The sequence below is a fragment of the Papio anubis genome, chromosome 5 (assembly GCF_008728515.1).
Source record: "Papio anubis isolate 15944 chromosome 5, Panubis1.0, whole genome shotgun sequence".
Lineage (NCBI taxonomy): Eukaryota > Metazoa > Chordata > Mammalia > Primates > Cercopithecidae > Papio > Papio anubis.
Window position 1 is genome coordinate 132181224 of NC_044980.1, and position 22758 is coordinate 132203981.

Here is a 22758-nt window from a genome sequence, read left to right on the forward strand (position 1 = left end):
CTACTGTGCCTGGCGGGTTTTAAAGTGAGCTGGCTGGACAACTTGGCCTTCACTACCTTTTCTCATTCTTATATTCCACAGTTCTGTAGACTCCGGACATAAGAAAAAATGAATAATATGTGCTAAGTAGAGATCACTCTGGGTAGACAAGTCGCAGGCGACTCTGGACAAGTCTTTCACATTCTCAGGAGTTCCAATTCTCCTGTGTATTAACAGGGAAGAAGGTGTCCTACCTGGCCATTGCTACCTCACAGGCTAGTGACTAGGTAAAATGGGATAATAAATGTGGAGATACCTGGGAAGTGAGCAACTATAACAGACAGCTTGGAGTAGGTCACCAGCACCCAGGTCCCACTTCAGGATCAAGGCACTTGTTCCCCAGCTGTGGGATTGTTGGCTGCTGAGGACTCACAGCTGGTTGATGATTGGCTGTGGGGGCTGGGAGTGGGGATGAAGACCTGGACCCCCTGCCTCAATTACCTGGCCCCCATTCCTGCTTCCCTTACTCCTCACAGCTGTTGTTCCAGGAGTGCTCACCAAGAAACCTTTAGTACGCAAATCTCAGTGTCTCGGAGTCTATTTTGTGGGGTACCTAACCTATGAAAGCAATACTGCAGTATTTTTGTGGGGGAGGGAAGACAGGGCCTGGCTCTGCCTCCCAGGCTGGAGTGCAGTGGCATGGCACAATCATAGCTCACTGCAACCTCAAACTCCTGGGCTCAAATGATCCTCCTGCCTCAGCCTCCCAAGTAGCTGGGACTATAGACATGTGCCACCACGACCAGCCAATTTTTAAAAATTTTTTGTAGAAATGAGGTCCTGCTACGTTGCTCAGGCTGGTTACAAACTACTGGGCTCAAGACATCCTCCCACCTCGGCCTCCCAAATTTCTGGGATTACAGGTGTGAGCCATCACACCTGGCTAGTTTTGTTTTGTTTTTTTTTTGAGATGGAGTTTCACTCTTGTTGGCCAGACTGGAGTACAACGGCGTGATCTCCACTCACTGCAACCTCTGCCTCCCAGGTTCAAGCAAGTCTCCTTCCTCAGCCTCCTGAGTAGCTGGGATTACAGGTGCCTGCCACCACGCCTGGCTAATTTTGTATTTTTAGTAGAGACGGAGTTTCACTATGTTGGGCAGGCTGGTCTCGAACTCCTGACCTCAGGTGATCCGGCCACCTCAGCCTTCCAAAGTGCTGGGATTACAGGCGTGAGCCACCACGCCCAGACTTGGCTAGTATTTTTTAAATAATTCATATATATTTGATTTAAATCTCACAGCCAACAGCACATGACTTACTAGCCAGTTCTGGTCCAACATCCACCATTGGGATGGAACCCCTCAGATGACATAACAATGCCTAGGATTCTGTTTGTGCTGTTGTTATTCTGCCTGCCATGGGCACTCAGTTCAGCTGCTCATCATACTGGACTAATCAGGTCAAGGACATGGGGCTTCACTCTAGGTAACTCAGCTGACATCTTCATTATAAAACCACACATTTTCCTCTGACTCTGGGCAATGACCTGCATATATAAGCTGTTAGTCATAAGGTATTTATATGTGGGGGAAGAGGGAGAGAACTGGTATTAATAATCTATGAGATTGAAAGGATTTTACTCTGACACTGACACTGTACCCTGACACTACCACATGAGCCATGTGGATTTTCCTGTTGCTAAGTAACTCTTTCCTTTGGGAAAGGGTTGAGGATGAATTTAATGCTGAATTCTGCTCTGGAGCAAATTCTAGTAGAGAGGTTTCTCTGGAGGAGCCTACTATTTATGCAAATTCGAGACCCCACCTCTGACAGGAAATCTGAGTGCAGCCTTCTGCAGCCCTTGCAGCTTCTCTGAAACCCTCTCTTCCTTCATTTCTAGACAACAGGATGATGATTGTTTACAAGATGATTTCCTCCCTTTTCTCACACAGGACTACATGGTCCTTAAACAGGAACAGATGGCGGGGATGGGGGGCTTGCTGTAGAATGTCCTTCTCTCATTTCTTCCCCCATCCTATGGGAGGGCAACCAATAAACCAGCTCAGACATACAGGCCCAGTGGGATCATTTACTCAGCTTCTTTCTTCTAGGGCTGGATGGGGCAGCATCTCAACCATATAGGGCACAGGACAAACCTCAGTATCACCAGCAAGAATCCACTACTGTTCAATACGTAAGTAAGTGGAGGCTGGGCATGGTGACTCATGCCTGTAATCCCAACACTTGGGAAGTCCCCAGGGGAAGGATCACTTGAACCCAGGAGTTCCAGACAAGCCTGGGTAACATAGTGAGATACCACATCTAAAAAAAAAAAAAAAAAGCTGGGCATAGTGGCATGTGCCTGTGGTCCCAGCTACTCGGGAGGCTGAGGTGGGAGGATCGCTTGAGCCCAAGAGACCAAAGCTGCAGTGAGTTGTGATAGAGCCACTGCACTCCAACCCACGCAACAGAATAAGACCCTGTCTCAAAAAAATAAAGTGGAGAAAACCGAGAGAAACCTGAGGCTGGCCCTAAGGTAAAATGGTTTAGCAGATGAAGGATAGTTGCAGGCCCCCTTGACCTAGTTCTGGCACACAATTTCCCCAAGCCCAGCTAGTACTACTCTATTCAATTTGAATGTGCTGGAAAACACCGTGTGATTATGTCCACCAGTCTTTTCCTGGGTTTGTGGATGTCCTCCTTTCTCTCCTCTTCAAACTTCTTTCCACATCTACCTCCTCTTTGAGAACTGCCTTGGAGACCCCAATTGCTCTTCCCGTATCTCCTTCCCAGTTACCCTCTCACTCTTCCCGCAGGTCTTTTTCGACTGGCATCCCCATCCTGTACTCTTTGGGCCCACAGTTTCCTCTTTTACAAAACACAGAAATTGAACTTTACAGTGAGGATTACTTTTGCTGACTAGTTGATGAGTTTAAGCAGAAACTGGCACAGAAGTATTCTCAATGTTGAGCTTTAGAGTTGCGCATTAGTCCGAGTGATGCAATCATACAAAAATTCATCCGGAAGTGTTAGTTGAGGTGTAAACGAACTGAAGAATACATGTGCATACTTGGCAATATTTAAGAAGGTCATAATGATAAACCATTGTTGTTACTGTGCTAGAAGCAAATGAAAAGAAGTCTGGAAAAGAAGAGGATGTGAGGTTTCAGAGGATCAGGAGAGAGGATGCTTAGCTACCAGAAAGCAGCTAAGATTTGGGAAGAGGCCCCACCTTGAGCCTAGACTCTGCTCCTAAATAGTCTTATAATTCATAGTTCCTCTTCTCAATCCAGTTAACCCCTGCAGTGCTCTAACGCCCACTCTCAGCCAAACGCCTCTGACTTCACGGTATTTTAACATCTCCAGGTAGTACCTCCAGACCTTTTCCCTGTGCCCCCGGACTCTGAGGTCCATCCCACCCTCAGTTGTCCATCTTCTAGAGCAGGTGGTCTAGCCTCCCCAAACCAGAAGAACTTCCTTTTTATATTCAACCACCTGGTGGATGTCCCTGATCAGGTCCCTCGGCTGCAGAGCACAAGTGGGACCTTCAGGATCCAGCCTTCTGTGAGCACATTGCTGCCTGGATTAGTTAGCTGGTCATAGGTTCAATGTCCCAGAGCGGAGCTTTTGACTCATCTCATGGTTCCAGGGCCTCCTTCGCCTCTCAAGTTTAAGGACATCCATAATTCATTGGATTTAGGATGACCCAAAACCTTCTCATACTAGTTCACTTTTGCCATCTTCTCTTTTTGAAAGGGAGAAAATCACCAGTTTTAGTGGCCGGATTCAGGGTTTAGGGTGCATGGACAAGCAGCTTCCCAGCCCTTTTTGGCAGTGTTTTGCTTCTTGTCTTACTTGCAGGTAATGATTGCCAGATAGACAGGAATGGGGTCCAGTTAGTCATATCCTGGACCTTATGATATGCCCCATATACACCCTTTCACTCCTAATTTACAATGTCAACCCCTTAAAAAATGTTTTCTCTTCCTCTGAGCCAGTCTATAAGTGGCCAGCATTTATTAAACACATACTACATGCCAGATGAGGTGCTAACAGCTTTACAAGCATTATCTTATTATATCCTACGGCAATCCTATGCAGATTTTTTAATCACTATGTTAAATTCCTCCTCCTAAATTAAGTGAAAATGACCAAATTTCTAGATAACTGTTACTTTCTCAGTGCTTATGGGGGTGGGGGTGAGGAAAGAACACTGTCTTCAAGTGCTCCAGGAGAAATTGATATTACAAATGACACAAGCTTTTAGTGGTCAACTAGTTTGGTAGTTTTCAAACATGTGGGTTTTCTTTCCTTTAGTAGACCACAAAATACAAAACAGAAAAAAGCAGAGCTGCTTTGATTGAAGAAGGGTGAGGTGCTAGTGCCTTCCCTGCTATGCCTTCCTCCCCACTCCCACTCCTCAATAGAAGATTCCAGAGACATCTGCACATTGAGCCTTAAGAATTCCCCAATTTAAAAACTACCAATTGAGGCTGGGCGCGGTGGCTCACGCTTGTAATCCCACTACTTTGGGAGGCCAACGCGGGCAGATCACAAGGTCAGGAGATCGAGACCATCATGGCCAACATGGTGAAACTCCGTCTCTACCAAAAACACAAAAATTAGCTGGGCATGGTGGCACGTGCCTGTAGTCCCAGCTACTTGGGAGGCTGAGGCAGGAGAATCGCTTGAACCAGGGAGTCAGAGGTTGCAGTGAGCCGAGATTACGCCACTGCGCTCCAGCCTGGTGACAAAGTGAGACTCTGTCTCAAAAAACTGACAAGCAAAAATTACTAATTGAATCCAACCTTCTCATTTTATAGGTGAGGAGACTGAGGCCAAAGAAGAAGGAAAAAGGAGTTGTTTAGGATCATGCAATGATTTGTAGCAAAACCCCAACTATTAATATAACACCTATACAACTTCCAGGCCAGTGCTTTTTCCACTTGAAAGGCCTTGTTCTGAATTTTTTTTGTTTTTGTTTTTGTTTTGACACAGTCTCACTCCGTCGCCCAGGCTGGAGTGCAGTGGTACGACCTTGGTTCACTACAACCTCTGCCTGCCAGGTTCAAGCGATTCTCCTGCCTCAGCCTCCCGAGTAGCTGGGACTACAGGCACATGCCGCCACGCCCAGCTAATGTGTGTCTTTTTAGTAGAGATGGGGTTTCACCATATTGGCCAGGATGGTCTCGATCTCCTGACCTCGTGATCCGCCCGCCTCGGCCACCCAAAGTGTTGGGATTACAGGTGTAAGCCACTGCACCCAGCCATTCTCTGAGTTCTTAAGTGGGCAAGATGTCAGTGATGCCAGGGCCGTGACTGTAGGAAAGGGCTGGAACTGCATGCCCTCTGGTGCTTTTACCCTTCCAAGTTTATGTCCAGGAATATACATCTCTCCCCAACTGCCTAAGTAGGTGCTAGTTGATATCATGATTGATTTGGTCTTCTTGGGTAAGACCTCAGTGAATTCTGGGTAATTTTTTGTTCGGGGATGAACTGTAGCCATCCACCTATGAAGAAAGAGTTGCTTTTTTTCTTTGCTAGGCTCCATCCATATCTGGATGGGAAACAGCAAGAATATTTATTTCCTCATTTGCTTTTTACTAATCTCAGTGTCTGGCCCTTCAGAAAAGAAAGGAATGGGCTAAAGAGACAACTGGGCTGGAAGAGAGGAGAAAAGTGTCAGAGGGGTGTTGGAGTAGGATGAGTTGGAGGAAGGACAGGAACAGCAAAGATGGAGGCTCTTAATGCCGGTCCCAATACCTTTCCATGTCTTCTTTCTCCACCCCGACACCCTCTGATGTCCAGTGCCTGAGGAGCTGGGGCAGTAGGGGCATACCTAGATTGCCCTCCAACCCCATAAATCTACATCACTTTTCTATTTTCTTGACTCTTAAGCTTCCAAAGGCTGGATTCGGCATTCCCCAGACCCATCTCTGAATCTCCAGGGCCTACCACTGACTACACAGAACAGGCCTTAGCGAATGCTTCAGAAAGACATCCCTGACGAGCACGATAGTCATACTGTCACCCTCTAGCCTATAGTTCGCGAAGCCCTTTACAGACAGGACTTCAGTCGCCCCTCCTTGGATGTCCCTAGGGTTAGGCAGGGCCGAAGCCACTATCCCAACTCTACAAATGAGGAAAAGCCAAGAGCCGTGCTGCAGGCAGCTAGCAGCAACACTCTTCCACAGGTCTTCTGACGAAGGTCGAAGTACTTCTAAGCATCTCCCACGGACTCCGGCGCAGAGCCTGCCGGGAGTTGTAGTCCAGTGCCCCGGGAACTCCTACGGACCGGACTACAATGACCAGCGTGCCCCGCGCTCCGCGCCCCCTTCTCTTTCAGCCTCGGGCGCGGGGGAGGTTCGGCGGACCTGCAGATTGGGAACCGATATGGCGGCGACTCTGGGCAGCGGGGAGCGCTGGACGGAAGGTATTAGGTCCCCGCCTGAAGGAGGGATAGGGCGGCGTTCGGGGGAGATCAGGGATGAGGATCCTGAAGACGCACAAGGGCTGAGATCCTGGGTCTGAGGTGATGGATGGAGGCCTGTGAGAAGATGCTGAGCCTGAGTAGGGTTGCGGATGGGGTAGGGAAGCTGGGTCCGCAAACCCAGAGTCACCGGTGACGACTTGTTGCCTCCGGCCCCCCAGCCCCGCCCCCGCCCGTGCCCCGCCCAGGGCCCGCAGCGGTCAGGCCCCGCCCGTGCCAGGGTGACTGGAGGGCCCGTGGGGGTGCTGCGGTCTCTCTGAAGCTTGCTAACCTGGCCCATATCTTCCGCCTAACTGGGCCACCTGACCTTCAGCCCCTGTTTGAACATGTCGCTCCAGCCGGCATCAGGACCAGCCTTTTCCACCCTACAGTCAGGCAAAAAGTATTGATCCAATACCTATTGCGTGCCCCGCATTGTGCTGATTCTGCAGCGGGGATTTGACTGACACGGGTCCCTTAGCTTACAAAACTAGCAGCCCTCTGAGAGTTTGACGACTAAACAGCCAATTACAAAACGGAGTAGTAATACAAAACGGCCTGGCCTACACAGCAAGATCAGGGATTTGGAGAGCACACTGACAAGGCACCTAACGCAGACTGGCTGTCAAGGGAGGTTTCTTGCAGAGAGTGTTACAAATGGTGACAAGAAGGATGCATTGGAGTTAGCCAGGCCGACTTAACAGGAAGAGTGTCCAGGAGCAGTGGGTGGAGGTAGCTGAGGGATGTTAAGCGGAAGAAAGATGTTGTTAAAGCCTATCCCAGGTCCTCCGAGAAGACATGAGTGCTCTGCCCCTTTTGACTGGATTGCTTATGACCCTCTTTACATTCTGCAGGTGTTGTTATTGAATCTTCTCCCTTTAAACCAGGGGTATCCAATCTTTTGGCTTCCCTGGGCCACATTGGAAGAATTGTCTTGGGCTACACATAAAATACACTAACTGACGACTAAATAACTGATGACAGCTGATGAGCTTAAAAATAAAATTTCAAAAACACATCTCATAATGCTCGAAAAAAGTTTACGAATTTATGTTGAGCTCAAAGCCGTGCTTGGCCGCATGCCACCTGTGGGCCGCGGGTTGAACAAGCTTGCATTAAACTAACCTCTTTGTGGTCAGGAGCAGGTCTTACCCATCTGACCCCTTGATCTAGCCAAGTTCCTTGGTATATATTAGTTCTATAATTATTAGTGTGAAAGAATCTACTTTAAATCTTAGAGGTGGGAGGAACTGCAACAAAAAATACTATTTTACAAGCAGTGTCTCTTCTGACCATGGACCACAGAGAAACAGATGTTTATTCAGCCTTGTTTGACAAAGTCAGCATGACATCCCTACCCCTGGCCATCACGCTTACCTTCTCATGCTTAGGAGCAGCCTCCCAGAGAGCTAAGGCAGGTTGCAAAGTTGATTTTCAGGGTCAGATGGAGACCTAATGGAAGGGCTGTTGCTTTGCAGCTTACATTGATGCAGTTAGAAGAAACAAATACCCAGAAGACACACCTTCTGAGAGTCATGATCCCTGTGGCTGCTGTAACTGCGTGAAGGCACAAAAGGAAAAGAAGTCTGAGAATGAGTGGACTCAGACCCGGCAGGGTGAGGGGAGCTCCATGTATAGTGAGGAACAGCTGCTTGGGGTACAAAGGTGAGCATATGGTGGGATTGAATGAGTGATTTTATGGAAAGTGCTTAGAAGAGTGCCTGGATGTGCTATGTAAGTATTGACTGATGATGATGAGGATGATGATGATGATAATGATAATTGAAGCATACTAGCTTCTTGACTTCAGAGGGAAGACTGAGTAGAAGTGGAATATTAGGGTATAACACGAACTAACTACCCTGCTTCTACTTTAAGAGAGGCAGTAGAAACCGACTAGACACAACACACATCTATACGACATTCTGTCAACAACAACAGAATGATTTTTTTCTTAAGGATACATAGAATATTCTCCAGGATAGACCATATCTTAGGTCATAAAACAAGCCTCAGTAAATTTAAAAAGATTGAAATCATACAGTGTATGGTCTCTGAAATCAAAAACAAAGGGAAATTTGAGAAATTAACAAATATGTGGAAATTAAACTACAAGCTCCTAATAAGCAAACGAGTCACAGAATAAATCACTAGAAAAGCTAGAAATGCTTTGAGATGAGGGAAAAGGAAAACACGACATACTAAAACGTATAGGATGCAGCTAAAACAGTGCTTAGAAGGAAATTTATAGCTCTAAATGCTTATTTTTTTGATAAAAGACTCCAAATCAGTAACCTAATCTACCTTAAGGAAGTAGACAGCCTGGACAATACAGTGAAACCCTCTCTCTACCAAAAAAAAAAAAAAAAAGTATATATATACAAAAATTAGCTTGGTGTGGTGGCACGAGTATGTAGTCCCAGCTACTTGGGAGGCTGAGGCAGGAGGATTGCTTGAACCCAGTAGGTCGAAGCTGCAGTGAGTCATGATCACACCACGGCACTCCTGTCTGGACAGCAGAGCAAGACCCTATCTCTCAAAAAAAGAAAAAAGAAAAAAAGAAAGAGGGATATCCCTACCAATCTAAATACTATGAACAATTGTATGCCAACAAATTAGATAACCTAGATAAAATCAACAAATGCCTAGAAAGACACAAATTACTGAAACTGACTTAAGAAAAAAATGGAGTCCAGGCATGGTGGGTCACACCTGTAATCCTAGTTCTTTGGGGGTGCTGAGGCAGGAGGATTGCTTGAGACCAGGAGTTTTAGACCAGCCTGGGCAACATAATAAGACCTTATCTCTAAAAAAAAAAAAAATACTTGGGCATGGTGGCACATGCCTGTGGCTACTTTGGAGACTGAAGCAGGAGGATCACTTGAGCCTAGGAATCTGAGGTTACAGTAAGCTATGATAGTGCCATTGCATTGCAACTTGGGTGACAGAGTGAGACTTTATTTCCAAAAAAAAAAAAAGAAAGAAAGAAAAAATGGAAAACCCAGGTAGACCTACAACAAATAAGGTGATTTAATTAACAATCAAAAAACTTCTGGCTGGGCATGGTGGCTTATGCCCGTAATCCCATTACTTTGGGAGGCTGAGGCGGGAGGATCACTTGAGCCCAGGAGTTCAAGACCAGCCTGGCCAACATGGCGAAACTTCATCAATACAATAAAAAACAAACAAAAAGACCCCACAAAAATTAGCCAAGCATGGTGGTGCACATCTGCAGTCCCAGCTGCTCAGGAGGCTGAGATGGGAGGATTGATGGAGCCTAGAAGGGTGAGGCTACAGTGAGCAGTGATTGCACCACTGCACTCTAGTCTGGGTGACAAAGGGAGACCCTGTCTGAAAAAAAAAAAAAAAAAAAACTTCCAATGAAGAGAAGTCCAGGCCCAGCTGGCTTCATTCTTTGAGGCCAGTAGAACTCTGTAACCAAAACCAGACAAAAATATCATAAGAAATCTAAACTATCAACCAATATCCTTTATTGAATTTTTTTATATATATATGTATGTGTATATATATACATATATATATATTAAAATCTTCAATAAAATGCTAGCAAAACAAATACAGCAACGTAAAAAGTATTACACATTTTGACCAAGTGGGATTTATCCCAGTATTGCAGGATTGTTTAACACACAAAAGTCAATCAATGTAACATACCATGTTAATAGAATAAAGTACAAAAATCACATGATCATTTCAATAGGTACAGAAAAAGCATTTAACAAAATTCAACACTCACTGCAACCTCTGCCTCCCAGGTTCAAGCAATTCTCCGGCCTCAGCCTCCCGAGAAGCTGGGACTACAGACACGCACCACCACACCCAGCTAATTTTTGTATTTTTAGTGGAGACGGGGTTTTACCATGTTGGCCAGGATGGTCTCGTGACCTTGTGATCCACTCGCCTCGGCCTCCCAAAGTGCTGGGATTACAGGCGTGAGCCACCGTGTCCAGCCCCAACACTCTTTCATAATAAAAACACTCAACTAGGAATAGAAGGGAACTTTCTCAACCTGATAACGTCCGTCTACACAAATCCACAGTTAACATCGTACTTAAAGGTGAACAACTGGGTGTTTTCCCACCAAGATCAGGAACAAGACAAGTATGTTCACTCTTGCCATTCTGTTCAACATTGTACTAGAGGGTCAAGCTAGGGCATTTAAGCAAGAAAAAGAAATAAAAGCCAACCAGATTGGAAAGAAGAGTAAAACTACATCCACAGATGACATGATCTTGTAAATGGAAAATCCTAATGAATACACATACACATACACACATATACACACACACAAATTCTGTTAGAACTGATAAACAAGTTGGACAAAGTGACAGAATATAAGATCAATATACAAAAATTATCATTTTTCTATATACTAGCAATGAACAATCAAAAAATGAAATTAAGAAAATATAGTTGAGGCTGGGTGTGGTGGCTCATGCCTGTAATCCCAAAACTTTGGGAGGCCAAGATGGGAGGATCACTTGAAGCTAGAAGTTCAAGATGAGCCTGAACAACATAGCAAGGCCCTGTCTCTACTAAAAATAAAAATTAGCCAGGTATGGTGACATGCACCCGAAATCCCAGCTACTCAGAAGGCTGAGGTAGGTGGATCCCTTCAGCCAGGAGTTCGAGGCTGCAGTGAGCTATGATCACCCCACTGCAATCCAGCCTGGGTGACAAAGCAAGACCCTGTCTCTATAAATAAATAAATAAATTGTTTAAAAAAAGAAGATACAGTTGGCCTTTGAACAACACAGGCTTGAGTGGCATGGATTTGAACCGTGGATTTTTATATGTAAATTTTTAAAGATAAATGCATTGGAAAAACTTTTTAGATTTGCAGCAATTTGAAAAATTTTGGCCAGGTACAGTGGCTCACACCTGCAATCCCAGCACTTTGGGAGGCCGAGGCAGGAAGATTACTTGGGCTCAGAAGTTCAAGACGAGCCTGGGCAACATGGCAAAACCCCGTCTCTACTAAAAATACAAAATTAGCCAGGTGTGGTGGCACACACCTGTAATCCCAGCTACTTGGGAGGCTAAGGCAGGAGAATTGCTTGAACCCAGGAGGCAGAGGTTGCAGTGAGCTGTGATTGCGCCATTGCACTCCAGCCTGGGCAACAAGAGTGAAACTCTGTCTCAATTAATAATAATAATAATAATAATAATAATAATCTCACAAACCATAGAGAATGGACATATCAAAAAAATTAAGAAAATTATATGAATGCATAAAATATATCTAGATACTAGTCTATTTTATCACTTAGTATCATAAAATATACACAAATCTATTATAAAAAGTTAAAATCTATCAAAACATACGCTCACAAACACTTAAGAGACTTTACATGGTGCCATTCGCATTTAAGAAAAATATAAACATACAGGTGCAGTATTAATCACAACCGCATAAAATTAACAGTAGTGCTGTACTACCGTAATAATTTTGTAGCTAGCTCCTGTTATTTTGATGAGCCTCAAGTATTGGGAGTATCTGCTTAAAATGCCACATGATGCGGTTCACGCCTGTAATCCCAGCACTTTGGGAGGCCGAGGCGGGCAGATCACGAGGTCAGGAGATCGAGACCATCCTGGCTAACACGGTGAAACTCCGTCTCTACTAAAAATACAAAAAATTAGCCGGGCGTGGTGGCGGGCACCTGTGGTCCCAGCTACTCGGGAGGCTGAGGCAGAATGGCGTGAACCCAGGAGGCGGAGCTTGCAGTGAGCCGAGATCACGCCACTGCACTCCAACCTGGGTGAGAGTGAGACTCCGTCTCAAAAAAATAAAAAGAAAAAAAATGCCACATGATGCTAATCATCTCTTTGTGAGCAGTTTGTCTCTTGAGTAAATTATGTATAGCAGTAAAAAGTAATCTCTTGCAGTTCTCGAGGTTTTTGTTTTGTTTTGTTTTTGATACGGAGTTTTGTTCTTGTCGCCCAAGCTGGAGTGCAGTGGCATGATCTTGGCTCACTGCAACCTCCTCCACCTCCCGGGTTCAAGCAATTGTCCTGCCTCAGCCTCCCAAGTAGCTGGGATTACAGGCACCCACCATCACGCCTGGCTAATTTTTGTATTTTTAGTAGAGACGGTTTCACCATATTGGCCAGGCTGGTCTTGAACTCCTGGCCTTGTGATCTGCCTGCACTTAATGCCAACAGGTATGAAAACATTGCACTTTTTGCAAAATACCTTTTAATCTCATATTGAAAATGAAGCTTTTATGTGGGTACAGGACTGCTATAAGAAAGGCATACAGTCCATGATGTGATTATTACTTATCGCATGCCTGAGCTCAAGGCTTCCACTCGCCTCAGCCTCTCAAAGTGCTGGGATTACAGATGTGAACCCCACGCCCAACCCTACCTCATCAACTTTTTAATGCAGACAGAAGTGCCCTATTCCGGAAAAGAAATGTCACAAAGGATATTGTATTAGTAAGAACAAGAAGTGAGCACCAGGATATAAGGCAGGAAGAGATAGGCTAACTCTGCTATTTTGTGCAAATACAGTTCAGTTTATGATAGGGGCTGCCATTGTATATAAAGCTGCTAACCCCTGAGCCTTGAATGGAAAAGATGAGTACCAGCTGCCAGCCTTTTGGTTGTACAGCAAGAAGGCCCGGGCAACAAGAGCCCTTTTTCTGGATTGCTCCATTGATATTTTCTTCCTGAAGTCAGGAAGTACTTTGCCAGTAAGGGACTGCCTTTTAAAAGTTCTTTTGGATTAACTTGGTGTTATGGTGCATACTTGTAGTCTCAGCTACTTGGGAGGCTGAGGCAGGAGAATCACTTGAGCCCAGGAGTTGGAGGCTGCAGTGAGCTATGACCGTGCCAGTGCACTCCAGCCTGGGTGACAGGGACCCTACCCTGTCTCTAAAAAAATAATAAAGTTCTGTGGCCAGGCGTGGTGTCTCACATCTGTAATCCTAGCACTTTGGGAGGCCGAGGCAGGCAGATCACAAGGTCAAGAGTTCGAGACCAGCCTGGCCAACATGGTGAAACCCCATCTCTACTAAAAACACAGAAATTAGCCGGGCGTGGTGGCAGGCGCCTGTAATCCCAGCTACTCAGGAGTCTGAGGCGGGAGAATTGCTTGAACCCGGGAGGAGGAGGTTGCATGAGTTGAGACCATACAATTGCACTCCAGCCTAGGTGACAAGAGTGAAACTCTATCTCAAAAAAAAAGAAAAAAAAAAAAAAAAAAGAATGTGAAAAGTCAACCTACAGAATGGGAGAAAACATTTAAAAAGTGTATATCTGATAAGGGACTTTAATCTGGAACATACAAAGTTCTCTTAAAACTCAACAATATGAAGACAAATAACCCAATTGAAAAAATGGGCAAAGGGTCTGAATAGGCATTCCTCCTATATATTTCTCCATATATATATAAAAAAAAGATATATATATATCATTAGTAAGCATATGTAAACTTGTTCAACATCATTAGTCATTAGGGGAATGCAAATCAAAACCACAATGAGATACTGTACCACTTCACACCCACTGGAATAGCTATAGTCAAAAAGGTGGATAATAAGTGTTGATAAAGAAGCAGATAGCCGGGCGCGGTTGCTCGCGCCTGTAATCCCAGCACTTTGGGAGGCCGAGGCGGGCGGATCACGAGGTCAGGAGATCGAGACCAGCCTGGCTAACACGGTGAAACCCCGTCTCTACTAAAAATACAAAAAGAAATTGGCCCGGCGTGGTGGCGGGCGCCTGTAGTCGCAGCTACTTGGGAGGCTGAGGCAGGAGAATGGCGTGAACCCGGGAGGTGGAGCTTGCAGTGAGCCGAGATCGCGCCACTGCACTCCAGCCTGGGCTCTGTCTCAAAAAAAAAAAAAAAGAGATATATAATACTAGGTAATATTTATTTAGTATTAGATGCTCTCAAGCACTTTCATGAAGACTTTATTTAATCATAATATCAACTCTGTGAAATATAATTATTAGCCCATTTCAGAAGATAACACCAAGCTATAGAGGTTAAGTACACAGCAAAATCAAAGCTCAACCAAGGGATTTTGACTCCAGAGTTCATCTCTAATCCAGCAGTTCTCAAAGGGTGGTTGGGGAACCCCAAGACCCTTTTAGGGGATAGGTCTGCAAGTTTAAAACTGTAGTCATAATGATACAAACATGTTACTTGTCTTTTTCACTAATTTTCTCATGATTATACAGTGGAGTTTTTGAGAGGCTACATGACATGTAATTACATCATCACTGTTTAAAAATTTTTTGTTTTCATTTCTGGTATAGTAGATGTGGATTGATAGAAGTCACATAAATGAAAGCTCTTTTGAGGTCTTCAGTAATTTTTTTTCTCTTCCTGTACCATGCATTATAAAACGTTGCTGAGATCAAAAGTTCAGAACTGCCACTCTAAACTACTGTCTAGTCTAAACTATTATTCTATACTTCTCATCTTTATCTGTTAAGGATTGATCTCCAATCCTTTTTTGTTTGTTTGTTTGTTTTTTAGAGACAGGGTCATGCTCTGTTGCCCAGACTAGAGTGTAGTGGAACAATCATAGCTCACTGCAGCCTCAAACTCATGGGCTTAAGTGATCCACCTGCTTTGGCCTCCTGAGTAGCTAGAATTCCAGATACAAGGCACCATGCCTGGCTAACTTTTTAAAATTTTTCATAGAGATAGGGTCTTACCATCCTGTCCAGGCTGGCCTTAAGCTCTTGGCCTCAAGCAGTCCTCCTGCCTCAGCCTCCCAAAGCACTGGAATTACAAGTGTGAGCCACCACGCCCAGCCCAAAATAAATTTTTTTTTAAGCAAGATGTAGAAAAGTGATTATAATATGTTTCCATTTAGGTAAGAACAAAAATGGAGAGGACTATACCTGTACTCTCTGTACATAGGATCCATACAAAACTTCTAATGATGGTTGTCCCTGTGGTGGGATACTGGGGGACAGGAAATAATGAAGCAGGAGAATTTTTACTGTATAAACTTTAGTTCTGTTGGCTCTTTTTCTTCTATCATGTGTATGTTAACTTTCTTAAAACACAGTTTAGCTGGGCACGGTGGCTAACACCTGTAATCCCAGCACTTTGGGAGGCCAAGGTGGGCAGATCACAAGGTCAGGAGTTTGAGACCAGCCTAACCAACATGGTGAAACCCCATCTCTACTAAAAATACAAAAATTAGCCAGGCCTGGTGGTGCATCCCTGTAATTTCAGCTACTCGGGAGGCAGAGGCAGGAGAATTGCTTAAACCCAGGAGGCAGAGGTTGCAGTGAGCCGAGATTGCGCCACTGCACTCCAGCCTAGGCAACAAGAGCAAGACTCCGTCTCAAAAACAAAACAAAACAAAAAACACAGTTTAAAAAATAGCCATAGGAAAAAGAGAGAAAAAATTATAAACAAACAGAGCGATTAACTGTTTCTTCTGGCTTTGCTGTCCTGTGGTTCATCTCTCAGGATCTTAGCCTGAACCTTGGTGTAAGGATTGGCATACTCGTTCTACTCCCTTGCAGGGATATAGGAAGAATAAATAGTAGATGTAAAAGTACTTTGAAAGGCATTAAGTTTTGGGTGGGAGAAGGACATTGTTAATGAATTTGAATGTTTCATTAACGTGTGCACTAATTTTCTTCTAGGTTTGTTTTGGGTCCCACAGATTAGAGGGAGGATCAATGTATTATCTTGCAGTTAGTTGTACAGAAGGGGCCTTTGTAGACATACATGTTTCTGATTTTTTTAGGATCAAGAAATGCAGAAATTACTATGAAATTCTGGGAGTTTCTCGAGATGCCAGTGATGAAGAGCTTAAGAAAGCTTACAGAAAACTCGCCCTGAAATTTCACCCTGACAAGAACTGTGCTCCTGGAGCAACAGATGCTTTCAAAGGTCTGATCCTGAACCAATGCTCAATGGTGCCCTTGTCATGATTGGTCATAATAAGTTGCTTTTAGCCTTCCCCATAGTTGTTTCATAAGGCCATAAGGAGGGTTTTTTCCCCCTGCCACACCTCTTAAATAGTGATCATCAGCATAGCTCCCTTGATTTTACCTAGGCTGGAGTGCAGTGGTGACATCTCAGCTCACTGCAACCTCCACCTCCCAGGCTCGAGTGATCCTCCCACCTCAGCCTCCCAAGGAGCTGGGACTACGGGTGAGCATCACCATGCCTGGCTAATTTTTGTATCTTTTGTGGAGACGAGGTTTTGCCATGTTGCTCTGGCTGATCTCAAACTCCTGAGCTCAAGTAGTCTGCCTGCCTAGGCCTTCCAAGGTGCTGAAATTACAGGCGTGAGCCACTGTGCCCGTCCTCCATGATATTTTAAGAAATATATTCTTTAGGCTGAGCACAGTGGCTCACACCTGTAATCCTAGCATTTTGGGAGGCCGAGATGGGTGGATCACCTGAGGTCAGGAGTTTGAGACCAGCCTGGTCAACATGGTGAAACCCCCTCTCTACTAAAAATACAAAAATTACCCAGGCCTAGTGGTGCACGCCCATAATCCCAGCTACTTGGGAAGCTGAGGAAGGAGAATTGCTTGAACCTGGGAGGTAGAGGTTGCAGTGAGCCAAGATCACGTCACTGTACTCCAGCCTGTGCGACAGGAGCGAGACTCCATCTCAAAAAAAAAAAAGAAATACATTCTTTAAAAATATTTTGGACCCAACACATGAATACAAATCTTAAGAGCTTCACCTGGCCAGGCAAGGTGGCTCACACCTGTAAACCCCAGCACTTTGGGAGGCTGAGATAGGAGGATTGCTTGAGCTCAGGAGTTTGAGACCAGCCCACGCAACATAGTGAGACCTCATCTCTACTAAAAATAAAAATAAAAAAAATTAGCCGGGCATGGTAGCATGTGCCTGTAGTCCCAGCTTCTTGGGAGGCTGAGGTGGGAGGATTGCTTGAGCCAGAGGTCAAGGCTGCAGTGAGCCGTGATTACACCACTGCACTCCAAGTCACTGTTTCAGGCAGAGATCATCAGTGAATTCTAAAGCCATTGAGTGCTAGGTTGTTGTCACCTATGGGGTATTCTTGCCAAAATGTTTGACCTGAATCTAATAATGAGGAAACAATCAGAATATGAAACATTCTACAAGAATACTGACCTGTTCTTCCAAGAAATTTAACATAATGAAAAACAAAAAAGGTGGGGACAGTTTTAGATTAAAAGAAACTAAATGCAGTACTTGATCTTGCATGGATGCATTGGATGATAATGGACTGATGTTAATTTCCTTAGCTGTGATAATGGTGTTGTGATCACATAGGAGAATGTCTTTCTCCTTGGGAGATATATGTTGAGGTATTTAGGGGAAGGTGACATAATATCTGTGGCCTACTTTCAAATAGTTCAGCAAAATAAATGTATACTAATTACAATATATATGTACATATGTATATATAGAGTTGTGGGTAACAGAGTGGCAAGGCAAACATTTAACAATTTCCCAGGTAAAAGAATCATAAAGAAATACTCTTTCTGACTGTGTTTCTGACAGTGTTGACTAAATTACAGGTAGAGAGTGGGGGATGCCTTAAAAGGTTTTTTTTCGAGGTTTGTATTGATTGGTGCTACTGATTGTATGTTTAAATGAAATTGGTCAAGGTTCACACATTTGCACATAGAAAGGAGACATGTTGGTAAACATACGTAATTATTCAGCCTTTGAAACTTCCTTGAGACATTGGAAATACATTTCTTAATTTCAGAAAATAATTATCTAAAGTTAACTGAAATAAGACTATGATGAAGACTTTTTAGTCAGGCAGGAAGGTTTTTATTAAGATTGTTTCAGAGTAGAATTCAGGAAATTTTTCTGACTACAAGTTAGAATGTCACTATGGATGTGTGAACTGTTTCCAACATAAACCATTGCACTCAAGTGAAATAAGTACACTGTTTTGGCTAGATGCAGTGGCTCACACCTATAATCCCAAACTTTTGGAGGCCAAGGTGGGAGGATCACTTGAGGCCAGGAATCTGAGACTAGTCTCGGCAATGTAACAAGATCCCATCTCTAAAAAAAATTTTTTTAAAGTAAAGAACACTCTTCGTGTGTGTGTGTGTGTGTGTGTGTGTGTGACGAAGTCTCACTCTGTTGCCCAGCCTGGAGTGCAGTGGCATGATCTTGGCTCACTGCAAGCTCCCAAAGTGCTGGGATTACAGGCATGAGCCACTGTGCCTGGCCAGAACACATTTTTTATGAATGAGAGTGCTGACCAGTTGGAGAACATTTCCCCAACATTCCTGGGACTTGTGGTGACTGGGAACCCAAACTGAGGGGGGATTCCTAACTTCTAGGACAACTGGGATGACTCCAGGACTGTTGATTGGGAGTTAACTCACTTCAGCAGTAGTTCTTAATTCCTGTGATTCCAATGTTGTTGTTCTGGCGATTAGGGAAAACCTGAAGGGCAAGCACTTTGAAGAACTTTCTAGGCCCAAGCACCTCTCCTTGGGCCCCTGAGAAGTTGTCCAGCACGAGTCACCTCTAGGCTCTTCATCACTGCTGCTGTGATCACTCTCAGCCATAGCAAAGACTGTGTCCTCATGTGCTGCTTCTTGTTGATTGCAGCAATAGGAAATGCATTTGCAGTCCTGAGCAATCCTGATAAGAGACTTCGCTATGATGAATACGGAGATGAACAGGTGACTTTCACTGCCCCTCGAGCCAGACCTTATAATTATTACAGGGATTTTGAAGCTGACATCACTCCAGAAGAACTGTTCAACGTCTTCTTTGGAGGACATTTTCCTACAGGTTAGTCTCCCCAAATTATCATTCTTAAACATATTTCTTTATTTATGGCTCTCAGCAAACTCCTGTTTGAAAATCTGAATAGAGGGACAATGGAATGATGGAAACAGCAAGGATTTGGAATCAATTGAGCAGGAGTTTGAGGCAAGTCTCCAGCCTCCAGCTGTGCATAATTTTGACCAGATCATTTAGTTTCTCTGACCCTGTTTCCTCTCCTGAAAAATGGGGCTGTTAATAATACCTACTTCACAGGGTCACTGTGAGGATTAGATATTTTTAAGTGCCTTTTAAATAAGTAACAAAATGCCTATTATTATTATTATAAAATAGCACTTACAAAGATAAAAGATAGGAAAGTACCCCCAGCAAGTTGGAAGTTGGTATAATTCAATGCCCAGGAAGTAAATTGAATTTTATGAGTTGCTATTAAAAGATACCAGTGACACAATATGGCATTGGGCACGGAAGCAGATGTGAACATGCCAAATAGGATTCATGGCCCAAATGCTCTCTCTCTTCTAGCCTTTTGGGGGTTCTCTCTCACTAGTTGCAAAGGACTATTTAAATGAAGTCAGGAGAGCTCAGCACACTTTAGCTCCAGCTGGTTCACTTGGCTTGCCTACTGTCTTATTTTTCTACTGGGTAAAATAGGCCAATACTCTATCCTTAACAAACCTAGCTGGGAACAAGGACCTTGAAAAAGACAAGGAAGGATTGGGTGCGGTGGCTCACGCACTTTGGGAGGCCAAGGTGGGTGGACCACTTGAGTTCAGGAGTTCGAGACCAACCTGCAATGTGATGAAACCCCATCTCTACTAAAAATACAAAAGTTAGCCAGGCGTGGTGGCGGGTGCCTGTAACCCCAAATACTGAGGAGGCTGAGGTAGGAGAATCGCTTGAACCCAGGAAGCAGAGGTTGCAGTGAGCTGAGATCATGCCATTGCACTCCAGCCTGGGTAACAGAGCAAAACCCGTCTCCAAAAAAAGGAAAAAGGCAAGGAAGGAGTGTTCGCCATATCCCATACTAAGTATTTCTTTCTCTTTCTTTTCCAGGAAATATTCATATGTTTTCAAATGTGACAGATGACGCTCACTATTACCGCCGACGGCACCGACATGAGAGGACACAGACTCAGAAGGAGGAGGAAGAAGAGAAACCTCAGGTACCTAGGGAGGGAGGAGTGCTGCTGCCCATAAACAGTTGTACTGGACCAACCTTGATGGTACATGATCAAATTTTAGAAGTTGAACTTGAGATATGTTGCTAAGATGTGCTTTAGGAAAGCAAAAGCAATGGTGAGAAGAGCTGGAAAATTGGCCTAAATAGGCAGAATTGTATCCCCTCCCTCTGCCCATTCTTGGGTGGCTCTCCCAGGATCTCAGCAATCCTGTGGGGCTGACTTCATCAAGGCTTTTTTTTTTTGAGAGAGGGTCTCACTGTCACTCACGCTGGAGTATAATAGTACAAACACAGCTCACTACAACCTCGAACTCCAGGGCTTAAGCAATACTCCCACCTCCGCCTCTCATGTAGCTGGGACTATAGGTGCATGCCATCATGCCCAGCTCATTTTTTGCAGAGATCAGTTCTCACCCTGTTTCCCAGGCTGGTCACGAACTCCTGAACTCAAGTGATCCTCCTGCCCTGGTCTCCCAAAGTGCTGGGATTACAGGCATGAGCCCCTCTCTGGCTTCAAAATTTTCTTGGCTGCAGAAAATAGGAACTCTCTTCAAAATATTTAGAACTAAAGGGGGTTTAAGGTAAGGGATCAAAGGAGTCTCATGAAGCTCAAGGATAAGAAGCACAGCTGGGCTTATGACAGACAGGAACAAAGAACTGGGATACTGTCAGGCTTCCAAGCAGCTGTGCTCTGCAGGACTCTTTGGGCCCAGATTGTCTCTAGTTTTCCTGCCACTCTTTGCCTCTGTTTTGTTTTCACCAAGCAGCTTTGCTTGTTCTACTTCCCCTTGCAAATAGCTAGTCTACAGTGCCTGATGGTGTGTGTTCTTCCTTAAAGTGACAACACAGAAGTGAAGGGTGACGAGTCTCAATCCCAGATTCCTAGGAGAGAAAATGTGATTATCTCTGCCAGAGTTAGATGTCCTCCCAGTCCATCAGCTGTGGCCAAGCATAATGCTAACCTGGCTCCTAGAGCCCCACTCCTGTAAGAGGCACAGTCTGGGCAGGTTTACCTTGAGATGTTTGCTTCATTGGTCTTGTTAATGGGGCTGCAGGGGGATTACTGGCTGTCAATCCAGGTTGTTGTTGGGCCTCCTTCAGCCTGCTCAGCAGAGAGAATAAACGTTATTTGGTATAGATTGAGTATCCCTTATCTGAAGTATATGAGACAAGTAGTATTTCAGATTTCAGATTTTTTTTTTTGGATTTTGGAATATTTGCATTATACAATTATACATTTGACAATTCCTAATCTGAAAATCTGAGGCTGGGTGCAGTGGCTCACACTTGTAATCCTAACACTTTGGGAGACTGAGGCAGGAGGATTGCTTGAGCCTAGGAGTTCGAGACTAGCTGGGCAACATGGCAAGATCTTGTCTCTACAAAAATTTTAAAATTAACTGCACACGGTAGTGTACACCTGTGGTCCCAGCTTCTCAGGAGGCTGAGGTGAGAGAATCATCAGAACCCAGGAGGTCAAGGCTGCAGTGAGCCATGTTTGTGTCACTATACTCTAGGCTGGGTGACAGAGCAAGACCATGTCTCAAAAAAAAAAAACAAAAAATTGAAATCCAAAATGCTCCAATGAGCATTTGCTTTTGAGTGTCATCCTGGTACGCAAAAAGTTTTAGATTTTGGAGCATTTTTTATTTCGAATTTTCTGATTAGGACTGCCCAACCTGTACTTCTCAGCTGAAAGTACAACCTTCCCAGAAAAGCCTGGGGCTTTGTGGATCCTCCTATGCAGTGCATTGGTAATTTGTTATTTTCTTTGGGACAACTGTCTTATTTTCAATAAGCTTTATGTTGATAAAGAACACTTACAGGCCAGGCGCAGTAGCTCACACCTGTAATCCCAGCACTTTGGGAGGCCGAGGTGGGTGGATCACGAGGTCAGGAGATTGAGACTATCCTGGCTGCGGTGAAACCCCGTCTCTACTAAAAATACAAAAAAAATTAGCCGGGCGTGGTGGCGGGCGTCTGTAGTCCCAGCTACTCGGGAGGCTGAGGCAGGAGAATGGCGTGAACCTGAGAGGCGGAGCTTGCAGTGAGCCGAGATCGCACCACTGCACTCTAGCCTGGGCGACAGAGAGAAAAAAAAAAAAAAAAGCACTTACAGCAAGTTTTTTTTTTTTTTCTTTTTCAGACTACATATTCTGCATTTATTCAGCTACTTCCAGTTCTTGTGATTGTGATTATATCTGTCATTACTCAGCTGCTGGCTACTAATCCCCCATATAGTCTGTTCTATAAATCGTAAGTCTGATATTTCTCAATCTTTTTCAGTAACAGTCTGGGGGTGAAAGACTTGAAGGTTTTGCTGATACATTACTAACATTTCATTTCACCTTTTGCTGTAGAAAACAC

General features: G+C 44.4%; 1 protein-coding gene across 4 annotated transcripts in view; it reads left to right on the forward strand.

Annotated features, from left to right (window-relative positions):
• Nucleotides 1-1366: 1366 nt before the first annotated feature.
• Nucleotides 1367-22758, forward strand: part of DNAJC18 (DnaJ heat shock protein family (Hsp40) member C18) — a 36125-nt gene continuing 14733 nt past the window's right edge. For 2 of the 4 annotated variants that reach the window (XR_648525.3, XM_009209210.2), the window contains exons 1-8: nt 1368-1464; nt 2091-2177; nt 6326-6412; nt 7927-8113; nt 16192-16337; nt 19029-19214; nt 20265-20374; nt 22538-22647. Coding sequence is in view for 3 of the 4 variants with exons in the window: in XM_009209210.2 (XP_009207474.1) it covers nt 6373-6412; nt 7927-8113; nt 16192-16337; nt 19029-19214; nt 20265-20374; nt 22538-22647 (779 nt within the window). In the remaining variant the exon portion in view is untranslated. Of the gene's footprint in view, nt 1553-2090; nt 2178-6325; nt 6413-7926; nt 8114-16191; nt 16338-19028; nt 19215-20264; nt 20375-22537; nt 22648-22758 lie in introns of all 4 variants that reach the window. The other 2 variants (XM_009209212.3, XM_003900180.3) reach the window with 2 other exon arrangements.